At 44.1% G+C, this 27086-nt stretch overlaps 1 protein-coding gene across 1 annotated transcript in view; it reads right to left on the bottom strand.

Annotated features, from left to right (window-relative positions):
• The window catches only part of TRIM24 (tripartite motif containing 24), a 622654-nt gene that overhangs the window by 350750 nt on the left and 244818 nt on the right, over nucleotides 1-27086 (bottom strand). The window contains 1 exon segment of the mRNA XM_029599765.1: nucleotides 12693-12839. Within this exon segment, the coding sequence (XP_029455625.1) occupies nucleotides 12693-12839 (147 nt within the window).

Raw genomic sequence — 27086 nt, 5'->3', positions numbered from 1 at the left:
TTATTACGAGGGACCCAATAGGCCGAGGGTGAGTAGACATGGTGCGTCGTTAATTGGTATTGCCGGATACCAAGGTCGGCACTTGATAAAGTTACATAACTAACAAAGACTAATTATTTCTTCCAGACACACCATGCATTAAGTGTTTAGATTGGTCCTCGAAAACGGTTCTTACCACGACTACGGCGCCCTAGAAACTTGGGGGTTGCTGCACAGGTAATAGCAACAATGATATATCGGGATAAGGACACCTGATAGCAACAATGATATATCGGGATAAGGACCCGCAACACTGGTAATAATAATCAGCATACTTCGACTACACAGGTAATTATAATAAAGACTTACGACTAGACGGTTCCCACGCAGCACCGTCACCGTAAAAGTGAGGAACTCACAGCTGCGTGAAGGAAGGTTCGAGAGTTGTCAAGGGAGGCAATATTCATGGGCTGGTCAAAGTTTACCAACGGGACATAAAAATGAAGGACCGGAACTTTTGAGGATGGAAACATCCTCTAAGGGATACCATGGTGGGGAGTGCATTTTACAAAGTTCTACGGGATTCCAGGCCGCAGCTTATTTAGGAAGTGGGGGACACGAGGCAAGGGTGCACCCTACCTCGTGTTTTGGCGGTTACCCGGGCCGGTAGGGCATATTGCAAGTGATGCCGGTGACATCACAGGATGGCTTGGAAGCCGGTCAGCGCCTTGGGCGGCGCAAAACGGTTGGGGCACGGAACGTGCCGATGGTCAGGGCCCCCTGGCTGGCGGACAAGGCGGGGGGCCCAGGGAGCACGACTGCCTTGCTTGGTACTTACAGCGGGCAGCGGTGGAGACATAATACCGGTTCGGGTACCCAGGGAAGTTTTATTGATCTGTTAAATAAAAGCTGCGGCCTTTATTATACCAACAACAGTTCTCTGTGTGGTTAATGAGTATAAAATGAATGTTTACAGGAATTGAAGAGAGTAAAGTAACAAAGGTGGGGACGACGGACACGGGGGTAACGTGGCGGCTGCTAGAGTTAAACCTGAGCTAAAAAAATTCTAACTTATCCCTATCAATTAAAAAGCAGAACGAAAATACAAACAAAAAACAAACTTTGAAATGTTTGTATGCTAATGCCAGGACTCTGTGAAGTAAGATGGGAGAATTAAAATGTATAGCAGTGAATGATGACATAGGCTTAATTGGCTTCTCAGAGACATGGTGGGAAGGAGGACAACCAATGGGACAGTGCTATACCGGGGTACAAATTATATCGCAATGACAGAGAGGAGCACCCTGGAGGCGGTGTAGCGCTTTATGTCCGGGATGGCAGAGTCCAACAGGATAAACATCCTGCATGAGACTAAATGCACATTGAATCTTTATGGGTAGAAATCCCTTGTGTGTCGGGGAAGACTATAGTGATAGGAGTATACTACCGTCCACCTGGTCAAGATGGTGAGACTGACAGTGAAATGCTAAGAGAAATTAGGGAAGCTAACTAAATTGGTAGTGCAGTAATAATGGAAAATTTCAATTACCCCAATATTGACTGGGTAAATGTATCATTGGTACATGCTAGAGATATAAAGTTCCTAAATGAAATAAATAGCATTTTTATGGAGCAATTGGTTCAGGAACAGACAAGAGAGGGAGCAATTTTAGATCTAATTCTCAGTGGAACACAGGATTTGGTGAGAGAGGTAACGGTGGTGGGGCCGCTGGGCAATAGTGATCATAATATGATCAAATTTGAATTAATGACTGGAAAGGGAACAGTAGGCAAATCCATGGCTCTCGTGCTAAACTTTCAAAAGGGAAACTTTGATAAAATGAGAAAAATTGTTAGAAAAAAAAAACTGAAAGGCGCAGCTACAAAGGTAAAAGGTGTGCAAGAGGCGTGATCATTTTAAAAAAATACCTGATGTATTCCACACATTAAAAAACGTGGAAAGAAGGCAAAACGATTACCGGCATGGTTAAAAAGGGAGGTGAAAGAAGCTATTTTAGCCAAAAACTCTTCATTCAAAAATTGGAAGAAGGATCCAACAGAAGAAAATAGGATAATGCATAAGTGTTGGCAAGTTAAATGTAAGACATTGATAAGACAGTCTAAAAAAGAATTTGAAAAGAAGTTGGCCGTAGAGGCAAAAACTCACAGTTAAAATTGTTTTTAAATATATCCGAAGCAGAAAGCCTGTGAGGGAGTCAGTTGGACCCTTAGATGATCGAGGGGTTAAAGGGGCACTTAGAGAAGATAAGGCCATCGCGGAAAGATTAAATAATTTCTTTGCTTCGGTGTTTACTAAAGAGTATGTTGGGGAGATACCTGTACCAGAGATGGTTTTCATGGGTAATGATTCAGATGGACTGAACCAAATCACGGTGAACCTAGAAGATGTGGAAGGCCTGATTGACAAACTGAAGAGTAGTAAATCACCTGGACCGGATGGTATACACCCCAGGGTTCTGAAGGAACTAAAAAATGAAATTTCAGACCTATTAGTAAAAATGTGTAACCTATCATTAAAATCATCCATTGTACCTGAAGACTGGAGGATAGCTAATGTAACCCCAATATTTAAAAAGGGTTCCAGGGGCCAGGAAAAATAGTGGAAAATGGTTCTAAATATCAAAATCACAGAACATACAGAAAGACATGGTTTAATGGAACAAAGTCAGCATGGCTTTACCCAAGGTAAGTCTTGCCTCACAAATCTGCTTCACTGTTTCTGAAGGAGTTAATATGACGTCGGATCCTGCCCCTCGAACGACGTCATCAGCCGCGGACGGAACACTCACCTGAAAAGTAGGTGACATCCACCAGTGCTCTCTCTTCTCGCTGCTGCTCCCTCAAGCCGCGGTCGCACCCACGCTGTCCCACCGGGGACAGGGTGCCCTCAGATGGCCTGCGCAGCACTCGAGACCGCTACAAGCCTGCAGCCTACCTCTATGTTGGATCCCACCCCTCGAACGACGTCATCAGCCGCGAACAGAACACTCACTTGAAAAGTAGGTGACATCCACCAGTGCTCCCTCTTCTCGCCACTGCTCCCTCGAGCCGCAGTCGCACCCATGCGATCAGTGCTGTCCCACCGAAGACAGGGTGCCCTCAGACAGCCTGCGCAGCACTCGAGACCGCCACAAGCCTGCGGCCTACGACGTCGGATCCCGCCCCTCGAATAACGTCATCAGCCTAGGACGGAACACTCACCTGAAAAGTAGGCGACGGCTCCTGGCGTCGCGCGCCTAAGGAGTGCGACCAAGGAGTCTGCCCCCCTTGGCACGCTCCTTAGCATCGACCCCTGACCAGCACACCACACTTCCAACACCCTCATAGCTCCACACTGTCCAGGCTCACATCACCACTCTCAAACTAGCATGCCAACACTCACCGCCCTCACAGCTCTCACCTCACTATCTCTCCAGATACTTCTCTCGCACCTACAATAACATTCACACTATCCACCTCCTATCTAAAATCATGCGGACACACTCTATCCCAACTATCAAACACTATTTTACCAAACCATCCATACCTCACATTCCACACCACAATACCCTCTACTCCTACTTACTTCCAATCATGCCCATCCCACTCACGCATTTCATCAGTCTCACAGCCATCACCCTCTTCCTCTTCAATGCTCAATCCATTGTCAAGAAATCACCTATTCTCGATGATCTTCTACTTGATAATCAACCTGATATATGTGCCATAACAAAAACATGGCACATGTTTCTGTTATGGCACACAACTCCCTCTAAATACCTACGACATATTCTCTATTCCGAGGCCCAAAATAAAAGGTAGTGGTCTATTACTCGCCGCAAAGAAGGATCTCAAAATGATACCCCAATCTATTACTCCCACTCCCAAATATGAAATTGGGCTTTTCAAATCCCAACACTTGCAAATATGCCTAGTATACACTCCCCCTGGTCTCCTAGAAACTAATTCCTCCCCCTCATCGAATGCATAGCTGAAAACATTTCGATGAATTCACCCGCCATCATCCTTGGAGACTTCAACCTACATGTTGACTCCACACCCCTCTCCCCCCTTTCTGACTTCGCTCCAGGCAATGGGTTTCAAGCAACTAATAGATGGTCCCACACACAGAGCAGGGCACACCCTCGATCTCATCTTCACAAACAACTTCATACTCCCAGACTCCCAATCTTGCACCCCTGTACCCTGGTCTGACCACTCTCTCATCAAAGCAAGCTTCAACATAAACAAAACTGCAAGCCATACTACAAAAAACAATCATAACACAATCACATTTCGAAAGTCCTGCTCTAGAGACTACCTCATCACGGCCCTCACTAATGACAGCGACAAACTAGACTTGACTGATGCAGACTCTGCACTCTTGTCCTGGAACCAACTCACCAACAATATTGCCAATAACCTCTGCCCACTGCAACATAAAAAATTCAATCCCACTACTAACACCAAAAAACCCTGGTACACCCCAGGGTTGAAAACTCTAAAACACAGCCTCAGAAAACAAGAAAGGACTTGGCGCAAAGACCCCCTCCCACCCAACTCGCTAAATACAAACATCTCCTACACTCCTATCGAGTGAACACCCTCAAAACCAAACGAGATTTCCATGCTCAACGCATACATAACTTTCACCTCAACCCCAAAGCCCTATTCAATTACGTCTCAGACCTTACAAAACTTTCCCCTTCTCCCATGCCAGACGAACAAGCAGGAACGAAATGCCAGGACTTAGCCCAATTCTTCCATGACAAAATAAAAAAGTATCATGACTCGCTTCCCCAACACCTCATCCCAACCCAAGGCACTGAAGATACTCCCTCAAGCCTCTTTAAACTCCTTCAAAAATACAAGTCCCTCCGAAATCGAATCCATCCTAAAAAAAAAAAAAAAAGAAACAGTCATCTCACCCGTCTGACACCATCCCCACAAAACTCCTCCTTTCTGTTCCCAACACCATAGCCCAACCATTAACACACATCATAAACCGATCCATCACCCTGGGACATGTCCCCTCTAAAACAGGCAATAGTTAAACCCATCTTAAAGAAACCAAAACTTGACCCCACTGAGGTGACCAACTACCGTCCTATCTCCAACCTGCCCTTCATATCAAAAGTCCTGGAAAAAGTCAACATACAACTTACTGACTACTTAGAAAATAATAACATCCTCCAACAATCACAATTTGGCTTCCGCAAATACTTCAACACAGAAACCCTCCTCCTCTCCCTCACAGACCACCTACTCAAAGGACTAGACAAAGGCCAAGCATGCATCCTTGCACTACTAGACATGTCCGCGGCATTTGATACCATAAATCATAAAATCCTACTGGACTGCCTCTCTGAAATTGGCATATCAGGTACCCCTCTGCAATGGCTCACTTCATACCTAAAAGGCCACCAATACAAAGTCAGAATAGGGAATCATGACTCCAACGCAATTAACCTTGCTCAAGGAGTCCCCATAGGCTCTTCACTTTCCTCGACTCTGTTCAATATATACCTCCTGCCCCTCTACTATCTCCTTTCCGAACTCGGCCTCACCCACTTCATCTATGCAGATGACGTACAAATTGTCAACCCTATAACAGACTCCATACCCAATGCAATCAAAACCTGGGAAACTGCACTCACCGCTTTAAACCTGCTCACCAGCCTCAATCTTGCACTCAACTCCTCAAAAACGGAATTCATGATAATCTCACCCCAACACAATCCCAACTCCCCCACCCAAATCCCCCCCCCCAATCAATCCCAAATCACACACCACGTAAGAAACCTTGGCGTCATCACTGATGACCAACTCAGCCTTAAAAAATTCATCACCACTACCATGAAAGACTGTTACTGTAAGCTACAAACCCTGAAAAAACTAAAGTCCCTCCTCCACTGCAATGATTTCAGAACAGTGCTCCAAGCAACCATATTTTCAAAAGTCGACTACTGCAACTCACTCCTACTTGGCCTCCCTAAAATTTACATTGCCCCCCCTCCAAATGCTCCAGAATGCAGTCACTCATATTCTCACCAACACCAGAAGGAACAAGCACATCACCCCGATCCTCTAACATCTACACTGGCTACCCATACAACGCATCCAATACAAAACCCTCAAAACCATACACAAAACCCTACATAACCAAAATATGAAATGGTTAAATAACTCCTTAGTCTTTTGCAACACCAATAGACCAATCCGTCCCCAATACTCAGCAACCTTAAACACACCCTCACGCAAACTTACCCACTATAACTCCACCAAAGAGCTAACCCTCTCCATTGCAGGCCCCTGACCTTCGACAAGAAACAAGCCCACAAAAATTCAAACAAAAACTAAAAACCTGGGTTTTCTTACAAGCATACACTTAGCCCGCTCTTTAAACTCTCCTCTCCCCAACCTCCAGTTGCTAATATCCATATACGATATAATTATCTATGTTTCTTGTGCATAGCTTACCCTGACTCCCGTTACATATATAGCAATCCAAAACCTGTAAGCTTCTAATATTTGGTATACTTTCATTATCTATGTGTCATGTATATAGTTTCACCCCTTGTTCCTCCCCCCCTGTATCTTCAACTCACTGTTTAATTCCACTGTTCTCTCTGTAAAGCATATTTTGCTATCGTCATGTTTTAATGTAAACCGATGTGATGTTTATAATGAATGTCGGTTTAGTAAAAACCTTAAAAAAAAAAATAAAAGATGAATCGGTAGATATAGTGTACTTGGATTTTCAGAAGGCGTTTGACAAAGTTCCTCATGAGAGGCTTCTAGGAAAAATAAAAAAAAGTCATGGGATAGGTGGCGATGTCCTTTCGTGGATTACAAACTGGCTAAAAGTCAGGAAACAGAAAGTAGGATTAAATGGACAATTTTCTCAGTGGAAGGGTGTGGGCAGTGGAGTGCCTCAGGGATCTGTATTGGGACCCTTACTTTTCAATATATTTATAAATGATCTGGAAAGAAATACGACAAGTGAGGTAATCAAATTTGCAGATGATAAAATTGTTCAGAGTAGTTAAATCACAAGCAGATTGTGATAAATTGCAGGAAGACCTTGTGAGGCCGGAAAATTGGGCATCAAAATGGCAGATGAAATTTATTGTGGACAAGTGCAAGGTGATGCATATAGGGAAAAATAACCCATGCTATAGTTACACAATGTTAGGTTCCATATTAGGTGCTACCACCCAAGAAAGAGATCTAGGCGTCATAGTGGATAACACATTGAAATCTTCGGTTCAGTGTGCTCAGGCAGTCAAAAAAGCAACCAGAATGTTGGGAATTATTAGGAAGGGAATGGTGAATAAAACAGAAAATGTCATAATGCCTCTGTACTGCTCCATGGTGAGACCGCACCTTGAATACTGGGTACAATTCTGGTCGCCGCATCTCAATAAAGATATAGTTGCGATGGAGAAGGTACAGAGAAGGGCGACCAAAATGATAAGGGGAATGGAACAGCTCACCTATGAGGAAAGACTAAAGAGGTTAGGACTTTTCAGCTTGGAGAAGAGACGGCTGAGGGGGGATATGATAGGTGTTTAAAATCATGAGAGGTCTAGCATGGGTAGATATGAATCGGTTATTTACTCTTTCAGATAATAGAAAGACTAGGGGGTAATCCATGAAGTTAGCATTTGGCACATTTAAAACTAATCGGAGAAAATTCTTTTTCACTCAACGCACAATTAAACTCTGGAATTTGTTGCCAGAGGATGTGGTTAGTGCAGTTAGTATAGCTGTGTTTAAAAAAGGATTGGATAAGTTCTTGGGGGAGAAGTCCATTACCTGCTATTAATTAAGTTGACTTAGAAAAGTGCCACTTCTATTACTAGCAACAGTAGCATGAAACAGACTTAGTTTTTGGGTACTTGCCAGGTTCTTATGGCCTGGATTGACCACTGTTGGAAACAGGATGCTGGGCTTGATGGACCCTTGGTCTGACCCAGTATGACATGTTCTTATGTTCTTATTTACCTGGAAAGCTTGGCCATAAGATAAGCATGAACTGGCCAGAGCTGCCTAGCAACCAAGAAGATAGTCACTCATGAACTAGATAGCTATGATGACAAGCTAAGCTCCGCTCACGATGGCCACTTATAAACAGAAGCTCAAACCCAGAAGATCAGGATGATTGCAACAGGAAGTGATGAGACCAAAGAGGGTCCCAGCAGCACAGACGCACACCCTGTGTTATGTCTGTCGGTCTTCGACTGCTTCGCCCTGCCTACCTCTCTCTACTTGCGGCTCCTCCTGCTCACCTTGGACTGATGGCTGCCGCTGCATCTGTTTGCCAACCTCGCCGGTGTCCCAGACCAGCTTTGGTGCTGCCTCCCGCCATGCTCTTTCAAGGTACCTCTAGGGCGCATGCACGCACGCCGCCCTCATCTTTATTTCCAGATTGGCGCGAACCTCAGGGGCGTCCCCCTGTTCTGACATCACGACTCCAGGGTATACCTGCCTATTTCATTTGCTAGCTCGTCGAGTTAGCAAATGGAACTCTATGGATGGGATTCGCTCTCCGTTCCTAAGCTACTCTGCTACTCCAGCTCTACTGGAACTCTTACTACCCTTCGGGGTCACTAACGGAGTACCCGCTCCTCGGGGGCCTCTCTGCTTCTTTCAGGTGCTATCAGGAAACCGGTACTCGCTGCTCGAGGGCCCATGTTCCCTGTGTCGCTGCCTGCAACTTCTACCTTCTACTTGGATGGCCATTTCGAATATTTGGTGATACCTTTCGGCCTGTGCAATGCCCACGCCGTGTTTCAGAACATGATGAACGACATCTTGCAGGACCTTCTGTACAAATGTGTCGTTGTCTACCTAGATGATATCTTGATCTTTTCACAAGATATGCCTACTCATCTAGCGGATGTCAAACAAGTATTACTGAGACTTTGAGAACACAGTCTCTATGCCAAATTGTCAAAATGTGAGTTTCACAAGGAATCTGTGCCTTTTCTTGGCTACATCGTATCGAAACAAGGCTTCCAGATGGATCCCCAAAAATTAGAGAGAATTAAGAATTGGTCTCAACCTACCAGTCTGAAGGCCCTGAGACGATTGTTGGGGTTCACAAATTACTATAGAAGCTTTATCAAGAACTACTCTTCTTTAACAGTGCCCTTAAACTGCGATGACACGGAAAGGGGCCAATGCTTCAAAGTGGTCTGCGGAGGCCATTTCCGCGTTCGAGAAATTAAAGACTGCCTTTTCCACCGAGCCATGCCTGCGTCACCCGGACCCCAACAGACCATTCATCGTGGAGGTTGATGCTTCAGATGTTGGCGTAGGGGCTGGTTTGAGCCAAAGTGGAGATTCTAAAGCCTTACATCCCTGCTCCTTTTTCTCATGGCACTTTTCTCCTGCAGAGAAGAACTATGGGATCGGAGATAAAGAACTCCTGGCTATTAAGATGGCATTCAAGGAATGGCGGCCTTGGCTCGAAGGCGCCCAACATCAAATTACCGTATTCTCATACCATAAGAATCTAGAGTATCCCCGTCATGCGCAACATCTTAACCACAGACAAGTCAGATGGTCCTTGTTTTTTAATCGCTTTGACTTGGTGCTCAAATACCGTCCCGGAGACAAGAATACCAGAGCAGATGCCCTGTCTCGCTCTTTCTCTCAGAGGATGTTCCTGAAGAACCACAGCATATCATCGACCCGAAGAAAGTCATCTTGGCAGCTATCCACTCTGTGCCTGCCGGTAAAACTATTGTACCGAAGAACCTCAGAAGGAAGCTATTACACAGGGCTCATGATTCCAAGCTGGCTGGCCATCCTGGTCAACGCCATACCCTGCTGAGATTACAGAAGTATTATTAGTGGCCTACTATCAAGGAGGACACGTACTCCTATGTAGCGTCATGCTCCAACCGTGCCAAACATAAGCCTACTTCTGGTCAGCCTTGAGGATTGCTGCAACCGCTGCCAGTTCCGGAGGAGCCATGGACTCACATCGCTACAGATTTTGTAGTTGATCTGCCACCTTCTGGAGGAATGAATACTATCTGGGTGACGGTTGACCGTTTCAGTAAGATGGGTCATTTCATGGCGCTGCCTGGCTTACCCCTCATCAGTCTTGGAGCTTGCTAAGCTCTTCATAGTCCACATCTTTTACCTACATGGCCTACTGAAGCACATTGTCTTGGATAGAGGATCATAATTCACAGCAAAATTCTGGAAGTCTTTGTGCAAGCTATGTGACATCTCTCTGGATTATACATCTGCCTATCATCCCCAATCAAATGGCCAAACTGAGAGGATGAATAGGACCATAAAACAGTTCATTCGTGCCTATGTGAGTTGCTGTCAAAATAACTGGGCCGAACTGTTGCCATGGGCAGAATTCGCCATTAACTCACATCCAGCGTCATCCACTGGATCAACACCATTCGAAGTGGTTTATGGACGACTACCTTCACCACCACTTCCACTGACTTTCTCAGTGTCGTCCCTAGCAGCTCAATCCACTGCTGATGATATCCATCAATTATGGATTCAGTCTAAAGACATGCTAACTAAAGAGGGTGAACGAGCAAAGAAATCATACGACACTCATCATTCTAAAGCGTCTGTATTTCTACCTGGTAACAAAGTCTGGCTGTCCACTAAGCACTTGAGATTAAAGTTCCCTTCAAGTCGATTTGCTCCACGCTACGTTGGACAGTTTCCAATTCTCCGACGTCTTGGCAACATTACGTACAGTCCAAAGCTACCGCCTAGATTGAAAATCCACAATGCATTCCACGTTTCACTTTTGAAACCTCTCATTCTAAGTAAGTTCTCACACAAGTCTCCAGAACCAACTTCTATTACCACAGAAGAAGACACTGAATACAAGGTTGAAGCTATTCTGGATGTAAGAAGATGTGGCAAAACTTGGGAATACCTTCTATCTTGGGAAGGTTATGGCCCCGAAGAAAATTCTTGGGAGCAGATGGCAAATATCCTGCACAAAGAGATGATACTTCAATTTCATCGGATGCATCCACACAAACCTAAACCTGGTAAAAAGACGGGAGGCCGTCCTTTGAAGGGGGTACTGTTGTGTCCATTGGTCTTTGATGGCTTCGCCCCGCCTACCTCTCTCTACTTGCGGCTCCTCCCACTCACCTTGGACTGATGGCCACCGTGGCATCTGTTTGCAGACCTCTCCGGTGTCCCCGGACCGGCTTTGGTGCTGCCTCCCGCCATGCTCCTTCAAGGTACCTCTAGGGTGCGTGCGCGCACGCCGCCCTCATCTTTATTTCCAGGTTGGTGCGAACCTCAGGGGCATCCCCCTGTTCTGACATCACAATTCCAGGGTATATCTGCCTACTTCATTTGCTAGTTCGTCGAGTTAGCAAATGGAACTCTATGGATGGGATTCGCTCTCCATTCCTAAGCTACTCTGCCACGCCAGCTCTACTGGAACTCTTACTACCCTTCGGGGTCACTAACAAACAGAGTACCCGCTCCTCGGGGGCCTCTCTGCTTCTTTCAGGTGCTATCAGGAAACCGGTACTCGCTGCTCGAGGGCCCATATTCCCTGTGTCGCTACCTGCAGCTTCTACCTTCTACTTGGAAGAACTAACTACAGTCATCATCTGTGAGTACAAGAAACATCTCTCTCTACAGTACCGCTTCGCCGGAATCAGGTACTCTCTCCTCGAGGGCCTGCCCTCTGCTCCGATGCCAGACCTCTCGTCTAGTGGAATCTTGGCTACTGCTAGTGAGTACAATGCTACCGAGTTTCTCTGCTCTAAGGTATCAGGTACTCACTCCTCGAGGGCCTGCTCTCCCTGTCTTGGAGCTCTCCTATTCTACTTGGGACTCTGAATGCTAATTCTATTATGTGCTCATAACTCTGTCTCTTTCCACTACAGCACTGCTTACAGAGGAACCGTTCCAGTGCTCTGTGAGAGATGCACCCAGCCGGGCTCTACAACTACTACTCACTACTGCCACCTCTGGTGGTTCCAAATACTGTTTAATAAAAGATTCAAATCTGTGTTTGTCTGTCCGGAGTTTAGCCTGATACTGTGGTCCCTCACGGGACTGCCCCCGAGGGCATGGTCAGCTGCCACAGTGTCCAAGGATCCACCCAAACACCAATAACCATAACACCCTGATAGTTTTTTTCAATTGTCCAAAGGCTTCTGAAGCAACTAAACTTCAGATGATATAAATCTTAGATGGGGTTATTTATTTCTGTTTGGGTTATTTGACCTGCTTCACAGGATAAGCAATAAATAAGGTAAACTTGTATAATAAGCCTTACATGATTCAATTATTTCCTCCTCTTCATTTTGAATCTGATAAAGTGGGGCCTGAGAGTAGGAAGGAGGTGGTTCCCTAAGGGTTCCAGCTTATATGACTAGTGCTGAATAACCTTGACACATTTTGAAGGTAAATTATTTCACCACTGGAGGATGCAATACATCATTAAGAAGCAGTCACTAAGTATACAGCACACCCTCTAAAAGCATCTTCCATAAGACATTGTCATAACATACTTCTGTGATTTTTTCAACCCATTCAAGTCTGGAAACATTTACATTATGAACATAATTTTTAGCCAAAGTTGGGCTCCAGGTAGAGATATTTCATCCAACAGTAACCAGGTTCAGAGAAAAGAAAATCACATCCTCTATTCACTTTAAGGCTGAATACTGCCATCTTCATGAATACCTTACCAGACGTTTGCTGTACAATAATGCTGTGCTGCTCCCACTGGAAACTGCCCATTTTGAAAAATCCACCACATGCTCTAGTTGCTTGGAGAGGCCCATTACTTCCTGTTGTTGCCTCAGAAGCTTTAACTGTCGATCTTTAGCTAGATTCTGAAGAAAAACTTGTTTTTAGCAAAATTAATTATAAAAGAAATGTAATGCTACAACTGAATTCTATGAACAAATACAGCAGAATACAACCACAAATTACACACTTAAAAGCATATATTATGTAATTACTAGAAAGAAAATTTATCATGAATATCATTTTTTGTTAAAGCAGCAATTTTAATTTAGCCATTTAGAATTGCTTCCAACACTGATCTAAGCTTGCTATATCTCATTGATATTACTAAAAATATTTTCCATTTAATTTGAAGTAAAACTAATTTCTTTGTAATTTGGCCCTTGAAGTGACAGAACTTTTAGGTTCCTCCAAAGCCGTGATCCAACCTCTGCTGAAAATCTCTCTTTTTTTCTATTTAGCTCACAACCAGGAAATCTTGGAATGTATAGTGCCTGGATAAAAAGCCCCAATCTAATGGGTAAAATAACTATTAAAAAGTTGATTTCTCTTAACTAGTATGATTGTTTAGTTAGTTGTGTGTTGTACTTTCCTGAAGTCCTTTTAATAGAGTTTAATTGTTCAGACTATCTATAAAGAAGGAATTGAAAAAATGTTTATGAGGAGGGCGGGAGAGGAGGAGTTTTAGAAGGGAAACATTAAAACGTCTATTTAAATGCTCACAAGACCCAGTTAAATTTATACTACTTTGATGATAGCAAAATTGCTTACCTTGTAATAGGTGTTATCCCAGGACAGCAGGATATAGTCCTCACATATGGGTGACATCAGTAATGGAGCCCTATGTACGGAAAACTTCTTTAAAAGTTTCTATGAAACTTTTGACTGGCACCAGAGTGCCAACTGAGCATGCCCAGCATGCCATGATATTCCCTGCCACAAGGGTCTCCCTTCAGTCTGGTTTTGTAGCAATTAGCGTTAGCCAAAAATAAAATAATAAAAAGTATCGGACCCAACTCCGCAGGGTGGCGGGTGGGTTTCGTGAGGACTACATCCTGCTGTCCTGGGATAACACCTATTACAAGGTAAGCAATTTTGCTTTATCCCAGGACAAGCAGGATGCTAGTCCTCACATATGGGTGATTAGAAAGCTAGAGGCTGAGTCATTTTGTGGTGAAGCAACAGTGAAGTATTGTTGAAATGAATCAGCCGAAATCACAGCAGGTTGGATGTAGAAGGAGTTGGGGTTATACTGGAAACAAGTTCTTTAAGACAGATTGTCCATATGCTGAATCTTGTCTTCCTTCTTTGTCTAAACAGTAGTGAGCTGCAAAGGTGTGAAGAGAACTCCATGTTACTGCTTTGCAAATGTCCAGAATAGGTACATAGCGAAGGTGTGCTACTGAGGTTGACATTGCTCTGACTGCATGTGCTTTTAATCGCCCTTGAAGAGTAAGGCCTGCCTTCTCATAACAAAATTGTATGCAATCTGCTAGCCAATTTGACAAAGTATGTTTACCCACTGGATCATAGGATCATAGGATACAAATAGTTTACCCACTGGATCATAGGATACAAATAGTTGACTGGATTTCCTATGGACTGTAGTGCGGTTTAAGTAGAAAGATAATGCACGCTTACAGTCTAAGGTATGTAAGGCTCTTTCTCCCTGGTGAGAGTGAGGCCTCGGAAAGAATGTTGGTAAAACTATGGATTGATTGAGGTGGAATTCCGTGACTACTTTTGGAAGGAATTTAGGATGAGTACGGAGGACCACCCTGTCATGTAGGAACTTTGTAAAAGGTTCGTATGTGACTAGAGCTTGTAGTTCGCTGACCCTTCTAGCTGATGTAATGGCTATAAGGAATACCGTTTTCCAAGTAAGATATTTAAGGTCACAGGTTATCTATGGGTTCAAATGGAGAACGCATAAGCCTGGTTAAGACTACGTTCAGGTCCCATTGTATGCTTGGGGAATGAACTGGAGGTTTAATGTGAGTTAGGCCTCTCATGAATTTACTGACGAGAGGCTGTGTAGAGATAGGTGTGTCTCCCAGCTTGCTATGATAAGCTGAGATTACACTCAAGTGTACTCTTACAGATGAAGTCTGAAGACCAGAGTCTGAAAGATGGTATAGGTAATCTAGTAGTGAGGTAGTGGGGCAAGTGAAAGGATCTAGTGCTTTCTGAGTGCACCACAAAGTAAAACGTTTCCATTTGTAGGAATAATTCTTTCTAGTGGAAGGTTTACGTGAGGCTATCAGCACTTGAGATATAGTGGTTGGAAGGTTGAGTGGTTGTAATATCAAGCTTTCAACATCCATGCTGTCAGGGACAGGGATTGAAGGTTGGGATGGCGCAGCTGACCCTGTTCCTGAGTTATGAGATTCGGAGCTAATCCCAGGCGAATGGGATCCCTGACTCAGAGATCTAGAAGTGTGGGTAACCATACTTGTCGAGGCCAGTATGGGGCTATGAGTATCATGGTCCCCTTGTCCTGTTGAAACTTCACTAGAGTTTTGGTTATGAGTGGTATCGGTGGATATGCATATAACAGGCCTGAGTTCCAATGGCGAGCAAAAGCATCCCTTGGTAGGCTGTTCTGCTGCCAGAGGAGAGAGCAGTAATTGTTCACTTTGTAGTTCAGATGGGATGCAAAGAGATCTATTGTTGGTTGACCCCACCGTTGAAATATCTTGGTTGCTAGCGTTGGGTCTAGAGACCACTCGTGTGGTTGGAAGTGACGGCTGAGGCGATCCGCTACTGTGTTGTGGATGCCTGCTAGGTAGGTGGCCCGTAGAAGAACTGAGTGTGCTAGGGCCCAGTCCCAAATTTGAGCTGCTTCTTGACAAAGGAGATAGGAACCTGTTCCCCCTTGTTTGTTGATGTACCACATAGCTACTGTGTTGTCCGTTTGGATCAGAACAGTCTTGTGTGAAAGGCAGTCCTTGAACGCATGTAGTGCATAGCGTATAGCTCGAAGCTCCAGAAAGTTTATTTGAAAGGAGGCTTCTTGTTTTGTCCACATGACCTGCGTCTTTAGATGACCAATGTGCGCTCCCCAACCTAAGGTGGATGCATCTGTAGTTAAAGTCACTTGTGCAACTGGTTGCTGGAAAGGTAGGCCTTTGAGCAAGTTGATCGTTGATGTCCACCAGAGAAGGGAAGATTTCAGATCTTGTGTTATCTGAATGGGAGTGGACAATGGTTGAATGGCTTGAATCCATTGATTTTTCAGTGTCCATTGCATTAGTCGCATGGTCAAACTGGCCATGGGAGTGACGTGAACTGTTGAAGCCATGTGTCCGAGTAGGGTGAGGCACTGATGAGCTTTAACTCGAGACTGATTGCGAATAGAGTGCGCTAGGAGAACGAGCGTTTGAGCACGGTCTCTTGGAAGAAAAGCTTTTGCTGTGATGGTGTTGAGATCTGCACCTATGAACTGCAACTGGTGAGATGGTGTGAGATGGGATTTCTCGTAATTTATGAGAAATCCCAAGGAGTGAAGCAACTTTATTGTGAGCTGGAGAGAAGTGAGAGCTCCACTTTGTGTTTGACTCCTGATGAGCCAGTCGTCCAAGTAAGGAAACACATGCACTCTTTGTTTGTGAAGATGTGCCACCGCTACTGCAAGACACTTTGTGAATACTCGAGGTGCTGATGCTAGGCCGAATGGTAGTACTCGATATTGGAAGTGTTGCCCTTCCACCAGAAAGCGCAGGTACTGTCGATGAGGAGGAAAGATGGGAATGTGAGCGTAAGCGTCTTGAAGATCCAGAGAGCAGAGCCAATCCCCTTTTTGAAGAAGAGGTAGCATGGTGCCCAACGATACCATCCTGAATTTCTCTTTCTTTAGAAATTTGTTGAAATTTCTGAGGTCCAGGATAGGACGTAGGCCCCCGGTTTTCTTTGGAATGAGGAAATATCGGGAGTAGAATCCTCTGCCCCACTGAGGCCTGGGAACTAGTTCTATGGCCCTGGCATTCAGAAGGGTGGATAATTCTGCTTGTAGAATTGTGGAGTGATGAGACACTGTCCAAAATGAAAGAGGAGGATTTTCGTTTGGTACAGTGAGGAAATCCAAGCGGTACCCTTGAGCTGTAATTGAGAGTACCCATTGGTCTGTTGTAATGGAGGTCCAAGTTTGATGGTAATAAGCTATTCGACCTCCCACCGGTAAGTGTGGAAGAGGATTTTGAGTATGGTTTCTGCTCTCTGGCTGGTTTTCAAAAGCCTGATGTGGATGCAGTAGGCGCAGGCTGCTGGGGCCTAGCAGGCCTCTGACGAGTTTGGGAACGCTGTGTAGGGCGTTGCTGTCTGGCTCTGGTAGCAGGAGGATAATATCGTCGAGGGCGATAATACGGTTTCCTGACTTCTCTTCTAGGAGGCCTCCTAGAAGGTTGGTGTGTCTCTTGAGGAAGTTGAGACAACTGTTTCAGGGTTTCCATGTGGTCCTTTATGGTTGCCACTGCCTCTTTGACCTTGTCTCCAAAAAGGTTTTCACCTAGACAAGGTAGGTCTGCCAACCTTTCTTGTACTTCTGGTCTGAGTTCAGAAGATTTTAACCAGGCCCATCTTCGAGCTGTTATACCTGAGGCCGATAAACGGGAGGCTGTTTCGAAGGAATCGTAAGTGGCTCTCACCTCGTGCTTGCCTGCTTCTAGGCCCTTATGCACGAGGCGGAGGAAACCCTCTTGAAACTGGTCTGGTAAGTGTTGGGAAAGAGTTTCAACCTGTTTCCACAGGTCACGCTGATACTGGTTCATGAATAATTGGTATGAGTTTATCCGTGAGACCAGCATTGCTCCTTGGAAGATCTTCCTTCCTAAACTGTCTAGGAAACGACTGTCTTTACCTGGAGGTGTGGAAGCATGTTGTTTCAGCCTCTTAGCCTTTTTCTGGGCTGATTCAACCACTACAGATTGGTGTGGCAACTGAGACTTTTGAAACCCTGGAATGGGTTGTACGAGATATGTGGCATCAGCTCGTTTATTAACTGCTGCCACAGAGCCAGGGTGCTCCCACATCCGGTACATTAGCTCTTGCAGGACCTCGTGCACTGGAATAGCTAATATTTCTTTAGGAGGATCTACGAACTGAAGGACCTCCAAGGTCTTTTGCCTAGTGTCTATTTCCGAGAGGAGAAAGAATGGGATAGTGTCCGACATCTCCTTTATGAAATTAGAGAAGGAAAGATCTTCTGGTGGTGATTTCCTTCTGTCCTCTGGTGGTGAAGGTTCAGATAGGATATCTTCTTCAGATGATAGATCATTCTCTGAGTCAGTACCAGTATCCAGTGGATGTCCAGATGTTCTAAGTGGCTTAAAGGGGACCTCAGACATTGGTGTACGTGGTCTGACAGGCGGAATAACTCCTGATGGACCAGGCAGTGGTTCTTGATGTGGATCTGAATCGAAATCCTGAGGTGAAGTAGAAAAAGCCTGAATTAGGGAATCCAATTTATCCATTAATGGTTGAAAAATGGAGGATTCTTGAACTGTCATCGATGGTGGCATCGGTGCCGGTGGCCGAAAAGGAATCGACGGCATCGGTGGCACAGACGCCGGAACCGGCGGCATCGGCACCGATGGCATCAATGGTTGCGGTGATGATATTGCTGGAATCGGCATCGAGGGCACCGGTGTTGGAACCGGCGATGTCATCGGAATCGGTGTAGAGGGCATCGCTGGTGTAGACGGCTGAGGTCGTGGCATCGCCTCGATGAAAGCATCTCTGACCACTTGACGTATATACACATCAAGTTCCGCCCGCATGGATGGTGAGAACAGAGCACCCATGGGGGGAGGCGGTGACGGCGATGCCGGTACCTCCTCAGAGCCCTGAGGAGGCACGGTTCCCTGCGCCGGAATCGGCGGGGATCGCCCTTTCGATGACTGTGAATCCTGATCCTGGAGCCGAGGTTTCTTAGTCGGTGTACCGCCCTCTGTCGATGGCTCACCGGGTATCGAGGTCGCAGATACCGTATGCGGCCTATGGTACCGATGGCGATGCTTCTCTTTTTCGCGGGCTTTTTCACTGCCCGATGTCGACGCCCTGGACGATGGTGAGGGGGAGGAAAAGGGAGCGTCTCCCGACTCACCTGGTAGACGCTTTTTGAATACGACTTTTCGAATCGACCCAGCCGAAGACGATTGAGTTGAGGTGGATGGAGCTGAAACTAGCTGTATTTTAAACAATTGCTCCATTTTCTCTAGTTGTAGACGACGGCCCTTTGATGTCATCGTGGCACACAAGGGACAAGTTTTAACATCATGCCCTTCACCGAGACAGAGGACACAGTCCTGGTGAGGGTCCGTAATGGACATGTTCCTGGCGCATTTGGGACATTTTTTGAAGCCTGAAGCCATTTTTGGGGCCGGACAGCCGTCGACGGCCAATGACTCAGGACAAAAAATTTGGAAAAAACGAAACGGAACCGCAAAAATCAAAAACTTACCGCGATCGGTGTTTACTAAGGGGAGACCCTTTGCGGCTTGAAGTTTTCTAACTTTTCTTTAAGTTAAAGTTGTGGAGAATTCCACAGGACTCCTAGAGACCGCGAGGCTAACTGCTTCGCGGAAAAAAAAGACTGAAGGGAGACCCTTGTGGCAGGGAATATCATGGCATGCTGGGCATGCTCAGTAGGCACTCTGGTGCCAGTCAAAAGTTTCATAGAAACTTTTAAAGAAGTTTTCCGTACATAGGGCTTCATTACTGATGTCACCCATATGTGAGGACTAGCATCCTGCTTGTCCTGGGATAATATATATTTTGTTTTATCATGGTATTCAAGGCTCTGTGAACTCAAAGTTTCTGGTGATTTCCAACTTATTTAAAATCAGTATCAGATGACTGGATGGTGGTCAATGTGATGCAAATTCTTAAAGCGGCTACCAGGGGTAAAATGGAAAATTAGATTAGTGAGCCTGACTTTGCTGCCGGGCAAAATGGTAGAAACTCTTCTTAAACACAAAATTAGAGAGAGCCAACATGTTTTTTGCAAAAGGAAGTCTTGCCTTACCAATTTACTAGGTATTTTTGAAAGTATAAAATATGTGGATAAAATTGAGTTGGTTTTATTTAAAATTGAGTTGGTTTTCAGAAGGCTTTTGACAGTCTCTCATGAAAGAAATTGGGAGGTTATAGGATAGGAGACAGTGCCTTATTGTGGACTGATAATTGGATAAAAGACAGAAAACAAAAGGTAGGACTAAATGATCAGTTTTCCAAATAGAGAAAGGTCATTCGTGGCATGTACCAGGGGTCTATACTGGCGCATATTCATAAATGATCTGGAAAAAGGAGAAACGAGCAAGGTGACCAAATTTACAGATGACACAAAGTTGTTTAAGTTTGTTAAAACAGCAGAGGATTGTGAGGAACTACAGAAGGACCTTGGGAGACTAGGACACTAGGCATGTACATTGCAGATGCAATTTAATGTGGACAAGTACAAGATAATACATGCAGGGAAAATAATTCCAACTGCACATACACAATGATGGGTTCCATGTTAGAAGTCCCTGCCAAGGAAAATGATCTCAGAGTCCTTGTGTATAATATCTTGTGGCTCAGTCTGTGGCAGCAGTCAAAAAGGCAAATAATATATTAGGAATTATTTGGAAAGGAATAGAGAACAAAACAAATTATATTAATATTAAAAAGTCAACGGATGAGGCAGTGTCCTATTGTGGATTGCCAACTGGTTAAAAGATAGAAAACAGAGAGTAGGGCTAAATGGTAAATTTTCCCAATGGAAAAAGGTGAATAGTGGAGTGCCCCAGGAATCTGTTCTGGGACCACTGCTTTTTAATATATTTATAAATGACCTGGAAATAGGAACAAGTGAGGTGATCAAATTTGCCGAGGACACAAAATTATTCAAAGTTGTTAAATCGCAAGAGGATTGTGAGAAACGGCAAGAGGACCTTGAAAAACCTGGGAGTTTAGGCATGCAAATGGCAATTGAAATTTAATGTAGACAAGTGCAAAGTGATGCACTTAGGAAAGAGTGACCCAAATCAGAGCTACATAATGCAAGGGTCCACATTAGAAGTCAACAAGCAGGAAAATAATCTAGGTGTCATCGTTGAAAATACATTGAAATCTTCCACTCAGTATTCAACAGCAGCAGCCAAAAAAGCAAATAGAATGCTAGGGATTATTAGGAAAGGAATGGAGAATTAAACAGAGAATATCATAATGCCTCTGTATCACTCCATGGTGCGACCTCATCTTGAGGTATTTTCTGCAGATCTGGTCACCACATCTCAAAAAAAAGATATAGCAGAATTAGAAAAGGTACAGAGAAGGGTGACCAAAATGATAAAGGGGATGAAACAATTCCCCTATGAAGAAAGGCTAGAGTAGTTAGGACTCTTTAGCTTGGAGAAGAGATGGCTGAGGGGGGATATGATAGAGGTCTATAAAATAATGAGTGGAATGGAATGAGTAAATGTTAATCAGTTGTTTACTCTTTTGAAAAGTACAAACACCAGGGGACACATAATGAAGTTACAAGGTAATACATTTAAAACTAATGAGAAAATATATGTATTTATTTTACTTAACACATAATTAAGCTCTGGAATTTGTTGCCAGAGGATGTGGTAAAAACTATTAGTGTAGCTGCATTTAAAAAAGGTTTGGACAGATTCCTGGAGGAAAGGTCCATTAACCATTAAGGTAGAGTTGCAGAAATCCACTGCTTATTCTTGGGATAAGCAGCTTGGAATTTATCTACCCCTTGGGATCCTGCCAGGTACTTGTGACTTCTCTTGGTCACTGTTGGAAACAGGCACTGGACTTGATGGACCTTTGGTCTGACCCAGTATGGCAAGTCTTATATTCTTATAACGCCTTTGTATAGATTTATGATGCAACCACACCTTAAGTGTTGTGTGCAGCTGTTGCCCTCACTCAAAAAAGACATAGTGGACATAGAAACGATATAAAGAAGGGCAACAAACATGATAAAGTGGATGGAAAAGCTCCCTTATTTAAGAAAAGCTAAACAGATTGGGGCTCTTTAGCTTGGAGAATAGACAGAGAGGAAAGGATTGAAATTTATAAATCATGAATGGGGTGAAACAGAAATAGGAAACAATTATTTACCATTTCAACCAACACTTGGATTAGGGGACACTCCATAAAACCATCAACCAGCAGAATAAAAATAGATCATGAAAAAAATTAAGCTTACTTGATAATTTTCTTTCCTTTAATTTCTGCTACACCAATCCAGAATGCTTGGGCCTCACCCCACATCCAGCTGATGAAGCAGAGGTTTTTGTTTTTTTTATGACATCACTACAGTTATATATACTAACCTCAGAACCCTGAGAACTCAGTATACTACTGGCAAAGCTCTTAGAATTTTCTTTATTTTCTCCCTTAAATTTAAGTTCTTTTTCTGGAGGCTTGTTTCTCTCTTTATTTTTAATAAATGGGAGGGTTTCTGAACTGGTGTAGCAGAAATTAGAGGAAAGAAAATTATCAGGTAAGTCTAATTTTTTCTTCTTTGTCTTTCTGCCACACCAAGTCTGGTATGTTTGGGAAGTACCAAAGCTTAAATTAAAAAGGATGAGTAGGTGTTTGCTCCATTTTAAGACACTTGCTCCATAGGTAGCATCTTCTTTGGGGAGAACATCTAACCTGTAGTTTCTGCTAAAAGTATTTAAAGACAACCAGATGGCTGCCTTGCAAACATCCATTGCCTCAGATCTGCCCATGAGGAGGAATGAACTAAATGTGCCTTACTCAATTCCGGACCCTCCTTCTGTTTTAGCATGTATAAAGATGAAATTGTTTCTTTGAGCCATCTTACAATGGGAGACTCCTAGCCAGTCAGGTTTTCAGGATATCCACAATGAATAATATGCATGAGGTAAAATTTGCATTTTATAGAGGCACTGCATGCAAATTTATCTCATGCACATTCATTGTGGATATCCTGAAAATCCAAATGTCTAGGGATCCTCCAGACCAGGTTTGGGAACCACTGCTTTAGATGCTGCTTCTCCTTTGCGTTGACCTCCAAACAAAATGAACAATTTATCTGATTATCTAAAGGAATTAGTTATCTCCAAATATCTTAACGATATTCTGATATTCAAGAATCTCAGTGATTTTTCTTTCCCTTGACAATCTTTTTCTGTAAATGCCAGCAAGTAAATAGTTTGCTTTAAATGGAAATGAAAAATTTTGGAAGAAATGACAAGATGAATGTTATCATAGTCTGTTGAACCTTAAAAAGGATCTCTGCATGAAAAGGCTTGCATTACATATATTCTTCTAGCTGACGTGATGCAATTTGGTATTCTTGTTAGTTGCCACTAAGACTATTTTTTGGCATGCGCCATCACTTTATAATTAGGCAAAAACACCCATTCTCCTGGGTGCGGACAATCTCTGCTCAGAAAGTCTGCTTTTAGAATTTCCTTGTCTACAATATGTAGAGCTGAAATTTGTTGCAAGTTGACTTCTGCCCATTGGAAGAGCTGGCTCATGTCTTTGAAGGCCCCTTGACTTGGAGTCCATCCTCGCCTGTTTATATACGTGACTGCCGTGGCATTGTCACATTGAATCTTTACAGATTTTTCCTGTAGCTATTTGAAAATGTTGCAGGGTCAAAGAATTTGCTCATTTTTAACCAGTTTATCAAGCTTATCTTTTGAAGCCTCTTTTTGAGACCATTTATCCTGAATGTGTTGCGCTTAGCAACGTGCTCCACAACCTATTAAACTTGAGTCTATTGTTTGGTGGTTCTAAGTTTAACCCTTTGGATAGATTTGTTTTTACTGACCAACAATTCAGAGAGTGGAAGAGGAAGATGATGATTGTAGCTCTGACAATGTGGTCTCCAATGCATTAGTGAGAAAACTTTGAGACACAGCCCCCTTTCCATTCAAGCAATTGGTTGTAGTGACTTATAAAATGGATCGCTACACACGCGCGCGCGAAGGATATTCATCAGGTAGCCACACTGCCATCCAGTGGTTTACAGACGCTGGTGAAAGGAGTAAGCTCATACATACACATAGGGGCGGATTTTCAGAGCCCTGCTCGCCTAAATCCGCCCAAAACCGGGCGGATTTAGGCGAGCAGGGCCCTGCGCACCGGTAAGCCTATTTTACATAGGCCTACCGGCGCGCGCAGAGCCCCGGGACTCGCGTAAGTCCCGGGGTTTTCGGAGGGGGCGTGTCGGGGGGCATGTCGGGGGCGGGCCCGAACCGCGCAGCGTTTTCGGGGCGTGTCGGGAGCATTCCGGGGGCGGGCCCGGGGGCGTGGCTACGGCCCGGGGCGGCCCGGGGGCATGGCCGCGCCCTCCGGACCCGCCCCCAGGTCGCGTCCCGGCACACAGGAGGCCCGCTGACGCGCAGGGATTTACGCCTCCCAGAGGGAGGCGTAAATCCCCCGACAAAGGTAAGGGGGGGGTTTAGACAGGGCCGGGCGGGTGGGTTAGGTAGGGGAAGGGAGGGGAAGGTGAGGGGAGGGCAAAGGAAAGTTCTCTCCGAGGCCGCTCCGATTTCGGAGCGGCCTTGGAGGGAACGGGGGTAGGCTGCGCGGCTCGGCGCGCACCGGCTATACAAAATCCATAGCCTTGCGCGCGCCGATCCAGGTTTTTAGCAGATACGCGCGGCTCCGCGCGTATCTACTAAAATCCAGCGTACTTTTGTTTGCGCCTGGAGCGCAAACAAAAGTAGGCTATTCGCGCTCCTTTTAAAATCCGCCCCATAGGCAGACACCCTATACCCAGACAGACAGAGAGATAAACAGAAACCCAACACCCAGACAAAAACAGGGGACACAGATATACCGAAATAGAAAAACGCAGACACACCATACCCAAACACAGAGAGACACATAAACAGACAGACCACATTACACACACAGACCAAAGCACACCAGACAAACACCGAGGCATACACTTCATACCACACTCAGTCACAGATTACATTCCACAATAGTAAAAGCTGGAAAATGTTTCAAAACTTAGGTGTCAGTTAAAATATTTTAGGAGATGAGGAAAAAAAATCCATCCCACTCTGCCCAACTTTTTTTTATTTTTTCACTTTCTGTATTTTTCTTAGTTTGCTCATCTTTTTTTTTATTTTTTATGTTTTGATTTGCTTATGCACATTTTTTTAAAACACTTTTTGCCTCTATTCTCCTTTCCCCCTGGCCTATTTGCCTAGTCCCTTCCCCAACCTCACCACTTTTTTTCCTCTGAAGGGCAACAGCTGTGATCTCTTCCCTTGGTTAAAAACCCGGCAGCAGCAGGAAGTCCTCCCGAGCTGAGGCCTAAAGGTGGTAGATCTTTCTGGGTTGTGGAACACTCCAATGGCTGTTCCTATGTCCGTTTCTGCTGCAGAGTAAGCAGCTCCTCACCTGGAGCCATCAAAACAGAAGTAGCTCCTCTCCCTAGCCCAGCAAAAGAGATGCATAGCTAAACCATAGCATGCTTACAATGATTTCACTATGTTCTGGCAGCTACCTCCCTCCTAAGCTTGAGTTCTCCACAGCACAGAGACTTAACAGCATAGCCATTTTTTCTTCCCTGATTCCCTTCAGGATTTTTCAAGGCCCCCCTGGGGACACATTCCCCAGTTTGCTTAGTAAATCTTCTGTATTAGTAAATGCTTTTATAAAGGACTCATGTGAACTCTTGCCCAAGGCACCAAGTCTATGGCTGCTGTAACTGAGGCTAATATCTGGAGATAGTCCCAAGCTCTTGAAGAATCTAGAGTGCTATAATGTATAACCTGGGCAGCCAATTTGCCCACTCTCTTTTCAGTAAGATATATTTTTCCTTTTATGGTACTGAAAAGCGCTCCTAAGAATTCTATTGTCTGTGATGGATGAAGATTGCACTTTGAATAACTTACTATCCAATCTAGATGACCTAGGATCTCTAAAACCCTGGATGTAACCTTGATTGTATCCTAATGAGTCTTTGGCCTGATAAACCAATTGTCCAGATATGGATGAACCATTATTCCTTCTTTTCTTAAAGACGTGACTACTAACATTACCTTGGTAAAAGTTCTCGGAGCAGATGCTAAATCAAAGGGAAGTGCTCTGAATTGAAAATGCTTTCCTATTATACAAAAATGCATATATTTCTATGCTTCTTTTATTGGCATACGGAAGTATGCATCTTTGAGATCTAGAAAATCAAGGAATTCCCCTTTTCGGACTGAGAGCATTACTGCGTGTAATGTTTCCATCCTGAAATGAAAAATGTAAGCTCCTGTTCACCCCTTTTAGGTCCAGAATCGGAAAAAATATCCATCCTTTTTTGAAATGACTAAATAGATTCAGTAACACTGTTTCTGTTTTTGAGGAAGTACTGGATATATTGCCTGAAGCTTTATCAATTTCTTGTTCTGCAAATATCTTTTCTTGAATTATACATGGAAACTCCAAGATCATCTAATTTACGGGGATATGCTAGCTCAAACACATAGCCTTTTTTTTTTATAATGTCTAAAACCCACTTGTCTGATGTAATATGGATCCAATCTCTGAGATAGTTTTGAAGGACCCGCCTACTGGATGAATTAGAGAGTGGATCCTTAAGGCATCATTGTAGGCTAATTGTAGGTGCAGAGGTCTACTGGTTTCTTATCTAGATTTTTTTGCTCTTTGAAAGGGCTGCAGTCTCTCTCTCACTATAGATTTGAGGTTGCACTGGCTTTGAGGGGCAGAATCTGTAATCATCTTGGTACTGGGAGCATGGTCTGTAACACCTAAAGGCTATTTTCCCTTAGCCTTCTGGCAGCAATGGGTCTTGTTTCACCCAATAGTCTTTACTAACTTTTATTTATTTATTTATTTAGCACTTTTATATACCGATATTCTTATAACAAGTTATAAATCAAATCGGTTTACATTATAAAGATGTCAGACTTACAGAAACTTTGTCATGAGGACTGATTGGAGGGAAAGTTTAGCTGCCTGGGTAATAAAACATGGATGTTTTATGTGAGCCAGAACACTAAAAAATGAAATTTCAGAATTATTAGTGAAAATTTGTAACCTATCATTAAAATCATCGGATGTACCTGAAGACGAAGATGGCCAATGGAACCCCTATATTTAAAGAGGGAACCAGGGGTAATTCGGGAAACTATAGACCAGAGAGGCTGACGTCAGTGCCAGGAAAAATTGCAGAAACTGTAATAAAGCATAAATTCACAAAACATTTAGATAGTCATGGTTTGATGGGACATAGCCAACATGGATTTACCAAAGGAAAGTCTTGCCTCACAAATCTCCTACATATTTTTTGAAGGGGTGAATAAACATGTGGACAAAGGTGAACCGGTAGA

The sequence above is a fragment of the Rhinatrema bivittatum genome, chromosome 4 (assembly GCF_901001135.1).
Source record: "Rhinatrema bivittatum chromosome 4, aRhiBiv1.1, whole genome shotgun sequence".
Classification (NCBI taxonomy): Eukaryota; Metazoa; Chordata; class Amphibia; order Gymnophiona; family Rhinatrematidae; genus Rhinatrema; species Rhinatrema bivittatum.
This window is presented reverse-complemented; position numbering and strand designations above follow the sequence as displayed.